Raw genomic sequence first — 8,181 nt, 5'->3', positions numbered from 1 at the left:
TTTTTTCCAAAAGGATTTTCCTCTTTTTTAATGTATATCTGTTTAATAAGGGATTATCATCTATGATTCCTCAGATTAGTCTCCTTTATTTACAGTGTTGAATACTTTTATGTCTATTACTATTTATCTTTTTTGCTTATCCTTATAAAATAAATTTTCTATATACAGTCATGTGTCATTTAATGATGGGAATATGTTACATACTAAGAAATGCATTGTTAGGCAGTTTTGTCATTGTGTGAATGTCATAGAGTGAACGTACACAAGCCTAGATGGTGTAACCTAGTACACACCTAGGTTATAGAGTACAGCCTATTATTCCTCTTAGGCTACAGGCCTGTGCAGAATACTGTAGGCAGTTACAACACAATAGTGTTTGTGTATCTAAACATATCTAAACATAGAAAAGAAACAGTAAAAATGTTGTATAAAAAATGTTGTATAAAAGAAACAGTAAAAATGTTGTATAAAAAATGTTGTATAAAAGAAACAGTAAAAATGTTGTATAAAAGATCGACACTTAACCGTGAATGGAGCTTACAGGACTGGAGGTTGCTGTGGGTGAGTCTGTGAGTGATGAAATGAATGTGGAGGCCTAGGCTATTACGCTACATGAAATTCTCAAGTACATTCATCTTTGCATCATCCACATCCAGCACAGTCACTGGCACCACAGTATGTGCCCAGCAAATAAAACTGAATGAATAAAATAAATGAAGAATGTATGGCTACTTCATTGTCAAATTAATTTTTAAAAATTATGTTTATAATTACATTAGATGTCTACTGTAAGACACTAATTAAGCACACTTATAACATTTACATATCAATTATATAATAAAGATTAGATAAAATGAATATTTGTGATAGTGTTATTGCTAATCTGCTCAATAAAAAATGTTACCATTTTTTTTTCGGCTTTCCTATATATAGGCCCTCTGGAACCAATTATAGGATCCAATGATGTTTTAAAGTGGCTGAACCAAGAAGTTTTAATAAAACAAACAATTTCATCTTACCATTCCATCGCCACATTTTGTTCCAGGAGCAACCAGGCCCAAATCTTTAGAATTGTGATATAAATAAAAAGTTTTGCATTCAGCGGTGACATTCTGTCTTGGGGTTTTATTAAAGTAATAGGTCTTTTCTTCTCCAAGGACAGATGAGTGCTGCCCTCCGGTGCAGTATATCTTTCCACATTTGACATCTCTGAAGGAAAGGGAGAATATTTTCAGACTTGGGACCAGAAATAGAACTTTAGAGACTGGGTTTGCAGTGAAGTGGCCTGGCCACTTTTTTCTAGACCCGGGTTTGTCAACAGGCTGCAGAGAGGCCAAGAGAGGCAGGTAAACTGTTGGATATAGTCCTGACCCTGGGAACTGAGATAGGTCAGTAAACATATAAAATGGTCATATTTCTTTATGATATCTCTGTGATTCTTACAAGGCAATAGTAGCTTAAGTTTACAGAAAAATATTTTTGTTAATAATTTGAATTAGCATAACTTTAATCAGTACACTAAGATTTTTTCTTATTCTCTCTTGCATAAAGCATGTCAATTGATTCTCACAATAAACCTTTTGAGGTTGCTATTATTATAACTTCCATTTTTAAAGATTAGGAAGTAATTGGAAGCGAGAGAAGTTAAGTGAATGCCCATTTTTACATAGTCCATTGAAGAGCAACGTTGAACTTGACCATAAGTTTTTGCTGCTGTTGTTTTCAGTCCAAATCCTGTTTTGTGGCACACAAAAAGCTTTGCCAAATGTCGATAACAAACCTGGAAGTAGGGGTCAGCTCGCGTTTTAAAATCGGATCTAACTTCCAAGTCTCCCATTCTCTCTTCCAATTTCAACTTTGACCTTTTTCTTTCTGTTTGTGCCTTCACTCCTTCGCTCTTTCTCTTTTCTCCTTTCTTATTTATTTCTCCCTCCTCCTGTGTGCTCCTTTCTCTTTTTTGTAGCTTCTTCTCTTGCTTCTCTTTCCTAAGAATCTGAAATGTTTTCCATCTTATCTCCTTATATTCCATGACCTTCAGCTAATAAATACAGTCCATAGCTGTCCATAGCTAACACTGTCAGAGATGCCTGCTCTCTCCCTCCCTGCTTCCCTCTCTTCCTAGTTTCCTCAGTAAAAAGAGGTTAGCAGTTACCAGAACAGGAGCTGTTCTGATTTTGCAAAACACCCTTAGAGGACACTTACTTTTCTTTACAAGGCACTTACTTCTTTTCACAGGGAATTAATCGGTTTTCCTTATGTTTGCAGTATCCGAATCTATTTCCTTTTTTATTCATCAGGTAGCAGATATCAGAACTGTCTTTAGCTCCTGGGATGCAAAATGTTATAATAAAAGTAAAATGATGAAAGCATGAATATTATTTATTATAAAATACTTTATTTTCCTAATGTAATTGAAATTTCAGTATTATGTAGTGGTCAAGTAGAATGAGATGAATAATTAAAAATCTGTCCTATTACCTTGAGAAGGAGTATGGATATAAAAAAATGTAATAAACATGCCTTAACTCACATACTGAGCTAATCAATTAATATTAGAGGTAATATCAATTACTATTAAAGGTAAGATACAGAGATATGCTAGGTAATATCTTGGAAAAATGCTACAAGTGGCGTTATTGCCAATCTTGTCCTTAAATTCCCACAGGACAATAACAGAGAAATAATGGTTATTAATTTTATCAGTCATTCATTGTAGTTGTCTCTCACCATTATCAAACAATTCAGAGCACTGGTCATCTCGGGTGGGACATCTCCCCATGAAGCAGTAGCCTTTTGCATTTTTGCAAGGGAATCCATTTTCTTGGAATCGGTCCTTGGGGCATCCAGACGAGTGGCCAGTACACACTTCAGGAAAATCACATTCATCTTTTGCTGGTCTGCATATGGATCCTGCTTTTTTCATCTATTGAAGAAAAACAGAGACTGAATCTTGGACACATTTAGGCAGGTAGAAGGAAAGTTAAGCAGGAGGAAGGTTGATTCATTTAATTTGCCTAAAAAAGGTTTTAGAAATGGATCATAACTTCTTTTTCCATTCCACTGAGAATTATTATCATGTAAATGTCTTGGTTTTTATTAATATAAGGAATGCCAACATGGTGTGTTTGAAATTTGTTTTTAGAACAGCACTGGGGAGAGTTGGAACGAACATAAATTAGAGAGATGAGTAAGTGTTCTGTTCATCTTGTCTTCCTTCTTCCTCGCTCCAGTACTTCCCCCCACTACCACAGCACACACACAGCTGGGAGCCCCTGCCTATAAAGAGATATCTCCACTCCCAAGAAATCAGATTTCTCCTTATAAACTAGGAAAATGCTCTGGCTCTCATTGCTGGAAGGCACTGCATCGCAATGGTCTCTCATTCAGCCATTCGGCATGAATGTAATGGGGCTGAGTTCTGGAATGTTTCTAGATGAGTAAGACACACTTCCCTAATGAGCTGAAAGAAATGTCAATCAAGCTTGGACAGAGCCATTTGAATTTCTGATCGCTTTTCCTAGGAATATATCTCCATATACTAGTCACTATCACTTTCCAGTTCCAGGATAATGTTTTTCTTTTTAGTTCATTCTTGTTGGGATGGCAATTCCCCACCCCCACCCGAGCTGAAGTGGAATAGGTTGGTAATGATTTACAAGGAAGTGAGAATAATGTTAGTCATATAACTCCACTTCTACAAGGCCAAGTGCTGCTTACTTAATTCTTCACTCCCCAGACCATAGCACTGTCCAGTGCTTAGAAATTGTGACACTTCAGAAGTGTACAATCAAGCCTAGCCCCAGTCTAGGATTAGTGGTACAAGGTCATTCAGTGGTCAGACCACTCTTCGGTTCTATGTACACTTAATAAACTGAAAACAGAGAAGCCTGATCCTAGCAAAAGATCTCACCTGACAAGACTCACAGCATCCTCCTTCTGCACAAGTAAATCCTGGCTTCAACACACACTTCTTCGCATCACAACAAGGATTACTGCACTCCTGGCAATAACCAAAAATCAAAGATCAGAAATTGGTTTGCAGTTAAACCCATGTGTGAAGAGTTAATTAGTTTGTGCTTTTCTGTAATTTAAATACATTGCTTGTCTTTCAGAGTTAAATACAATTGCATCATCCCTGGCTATGACATGTATATAAAGACTACTGCTTGCTACTGGTGTTTGGGATTTTTACTTTGTTTCCTTTCCGTGTGGCTGTTCAGTACTCCAGAGCTAAGGAATTCTCACTGTCAGCATACAAAGTCCTAAGTTTGTGACCTTCCATTCTACCAATGACCTCCTTTCTCTGGGAAGGTCCTGCTGCTTCTCTATACTAAAGGTTTGGTGTGAGATAATGCAACTTCTGAAGATCTGATTTGACATTTTCCTCAAGATGTCAAGTATCTCAGGCTGACTTTTGGTTTCTTTAATGTATCATTCAGTAATAACAGCAGGACAGACATTTAGGCCCTATCTGCACAAACACAAAATTAAAACTGCAAAAACCCTGTCTGCATCCTGTCATGTAAGATACTTCAAGTGTTAGAGTAAAACTATAGGGCAAAGACATCAATTTCCAAAGTCAAAGCCTATTCACATTTAATTTGAAACAGCTGAAGAGTAGATGTTGTAACCTCTGCACATGTCACCACCCTCATTTTGATCATGGAGTCTCTAATTGCCATCCTGTGAGAGTTTTGCATAGCGTAGTGTCTAGAACGTAAGTACGTACTAAAACTGTGATCCTTGGACAGGCAATCACATAACCTTGCAGTTCGGTCAGAATGAAGGGCCTTGGCCCCCTCTAGACCTGCTGGATCAGATAAATATCCAAGGAGAGTCACCGAATGTCTTTTAAACAATGGGAGTTGAAAATAACCTAATTTTGAAGCTTGCTCCCCATGTTGTGTATTATGTATTTTCTAAATAAACATTTATTACTTTTGAAAATAAAATTTAAATTGAGAAGAAATTTTCCAGGACTCACGCGATGAGCTCTTGAAGAAATAGCTTCTATGTTGGAGAAAAGCAGATTAAGAATCACTTTAAAATTTGCCTCAAAAGCTTATTCTAAATGTTCCAGAGACTGAGATTGCAATAAATATGTGAAAGGTTAGAAGACTCTTACTCAATTGAGACAGTTTTCTCATAACATGAACTGTCCCACTGGGCTACAGGCTCACCTCATAAGTTCCTGAGTAAAACTCTATTGACTGACTGTGAAGGATTTTTTAGAACAGCTCCCACTGTGCATGAGAAATTAGACAATGACATTGATGGGCCCTTCTCACAAGAAGAATCAGTTAACATATAAGCCAGGAAATGTGATGCTTTGTACCTCCTATAAGATCATTATACACATTTTATGACTTGGTAAGAAGCCCGCAATAAGGCTGCACCAACAGCTCATTTCCAAATGATTTAAAAAAAAAGCACACTTTTAAAGCTTTAAAAGGAATTTCATGGTTGATTAATGGTTACATATCTACTTAGGTTCTAGCTGAGCATAAACTTTGTAATTTAAAGCCATCATTTGTATATACCTGAACAGGGCCACAATCACATTCTTCTCCATCATCCAACTTTTTGTTTCCACAGTATGGGGAATCACTGAACTTATCAAAAAATGGAGCATTAAACATGCACGTTGGCCTATAATCCTTCAGGAATTGCATGTACCGCATTCTGTTGCACTTACTGAATTTTAGTGCAGGGGTGCTAGAAGTAGGATGAATTAAAAACACAGATTAATCATATCGATGCATACCAAACAGCTGTTAAAATTTTATAAAGAATTTAGAAAGAACAAATATAAATGCTGGACTCTAAAAGTCCATTTACTTTTTTTACTCTTTCCTTACTGCTCAAGCAGAGTGGTAAATGGGCTCTTCATTATAGAAAATGCTTCACTGAAACACAGCCAACACATGCTATTTTAATGAAAATACTCTGACTGTATACCCTCCAGAGAATTCTTCCTGAAGCCCACAGTTTAGATTGATTGTCTGTGTTTGCTGCTCCTGTATCACTTTTTATTTGTTCCTTTTGAATTAATCTATATACTTGTTTATAATAAGCAAGATTACAAACATCTCAATGCAGGGACTGTATCATGTTCAACTTTAAAAAAAATAAATAAGCGCTAGTTAACAAAGCTCCTGGCACAAAGTAGTTCTCTATAAATGTTTATGGAAACAAACTATTTATTTAATAATTTCTTACACATCCTAGGAATGCAATATACTGTACTTTTAAAAGGAAATTTGAAGTTTGGAAAAACTGAACTTCACCTCCTTTTTCTTTCTTTTGTTTTGACTCCTTTGCCATTATTATCGACGTAATGATTAAACGCAGATGGACTTTTAGAGCCTTGAATACATTAGATTGTGATGGTGGGACCCTGAAAAAATATAACTAATGTAGTAATAGTACTATTACTATGTAACAATTAATACTAACGTAATAATAGTACTATTACTATGTATTTAATGATGTAAAATTAGGTATCAGTTACTAAGTCCTTACTCTATGCCAGTCACTGTGCTTGGATGCTTTAGATACTTTACTTCATTTAATCAATATACAGAAGTACTGATCATCATCAACAAACACTTTTCTTTCCATATACAATGGACTGTGTGTACCCCTGTGAAAGAGTTCAAAGATGGGCAAGGCTTAGGACCTGACGGCAGGTGATTCACATGCTGGAAGGACATTGGACAGTCACTCATTCTGTATTAATGAGGACCTAGTATGTGTCTGGGGCATTTCTAGACAGTGGTGATATAACTGAACAAAGCAGAAGAAACCTTCTGACCTCATGAAGCCTATATTCTAGTGAGGGAGTGAAATAATAAATAAACCAAATACATAAAACATAGACTCTATTAGATAGTGGTTAGTGCTAAGGAGGGGAAAAAGGTAAAAAGAGAGGGGGTGGGTAATGCCAGGGTATGTGTATGAGGGGGCAGGATTGGAAAATTGGATCATGTGGCTGGAGAAGACTTTGCAGAGAATGATATTTGAGTAAAGATTTGAAGGAGGAAATTATAGCTTAGAGTGACGATGATAAAACAAAGCATATAGAGTATATTCCTCTCCTAGGCATCATGGTATAATTATGAATTGATTTTTGTGTACTTTTGCAGTATGCTCAGATGGAGTTTTAGAATTTCTCTCATTATATTATTAGGAGAGACATTAACAACTGATAAGATTTAGCCCCAAAAGGAAAACTCCTTACCATGCTTGATTTTAAAATAGACCTTCCGGGGTATAGTAGGAAAAATTCCATGTAATCACAATATATCCATACAATATGGATTTTTAATCCAAAGCCACTCCCCACATATTGAAATGTATTCTTTATATTGTTTGAGCCTCACCTTCCACTACCATCCATCACACATCTTCCCAAAGTACAGGTACATGGGTAATCAGTATGCTGCATGCCAAGACTATGCCCCAGCTGATGTGCCATTCTGCTTGCAACTATATTTAGATCAGGTAAAAGATCCTGATGCAAAAAAAAAAAAAAAAGATGTGCATTAGTAATTTCAATAAGATAGCACATTGTAGTACACAGTACTCTGAACCGGTGGTTGAGAACTGGTTCTAGCTGCTGATTACCTGATACTTATTTGAGAGGCTATTGACTTAGTTATTGGCCTCTCCTGTGCCTTAATTATATAATGAGGTTGGACAAATGACTTTTTGAGTGTCTCTAACTCTAACATTTTGTAATTCTTTTTTGTGACTTGATGATAGTCATTGTTGGATTTATACTTATTCTCATAAATAGCTAAAAATTATCAATGAATGTCCTACCTCCTAAACATTCTCAGTTGTCTTCTGTATACTAGATATTCAAAGAGGATAAAAATAAAAATACGCCAGGTTCACGCTTTCGGTGTACAGTCTCACATCTCACAGCAACACTATGCAGTCATGAGGGAGTTTCTACTATGCAGAAAACCAGAAGGTCAGAGATGCAGAATCCAAGGCAAAGTTGATTGCTACCTCTGTTGGTAGCTCTATTTAATATTTTAATCTTTATATTAATGAAAAATATGAATTTCCAAAAGGGGTAGCATATCAGATTACTGTAAAAGTAAAACACCCCTAATTCAGTAATTTCATCTTGCTCATTTTAAGTTTAAATTGTGTCCTGGATGGGTTATAATA

General features: G+C 36.1%; 1 protein-coding gene across 1 annotated transcript in view; it reads right to left on the bottom strand.

Annotated features, from left to right (window-relative positions):
• The window catches only part of ADAM7 (ADAM metallopeptidase domain 7), a 52,117-nt gene that overhangs the window by 12,477 nt on the left and 31,459 nt on the right, over positions 1-8,181 (bottom strand). Inside the window, exons 10-15 of the mRNA XM_023530768.1 lie at positions 7,383-7,513; positions 5,541-5,715; positions 3,911-4,000; positions 2,728-2,923; positions 2,224-2,326; positions 1,020-1,209 (exon numbers count right to left, since the gene is read on the bottom strand). Coding sequence (XP_023386536.1) covers positions 1,020-1,209; positions 2,224-2,326; positions 2,728-2,923; positions 3,911-4,000; positions 5,541-5,715; positions 7,383-7,513 — 885 coding nt within the window. The remainder of the gene's footprint in view (positions 1-1,019; positions 1,210-2,223; positions 2,327-2,727; positions 2,924-3,910; positions 4,001-5,540; positions 5,716-7,382; positions 7,514-8,181) is intronic.

The sequence above is a fragment of the Pteropus vampyrus genome, unplaced genomic scaffold (assembly GCF_000151845.1).
Source record: "Pteropus vampyrus isolate Shadow unplaced genomic scaffold, Pvam_2.0 Scaffold53, whole genome shotgun sequence".
NCBI classification, from domain to species: Eukaryota; Metazoa; Chordata; class Mammalia; order Chiroptera; family Pteropodidae; genus Pteropus; species Pteropus vampyrus.
Note: the sequence above shows the minus strand (reverse complement) of the source record. Positions and strands in the feature narration are given on the sequence as shown.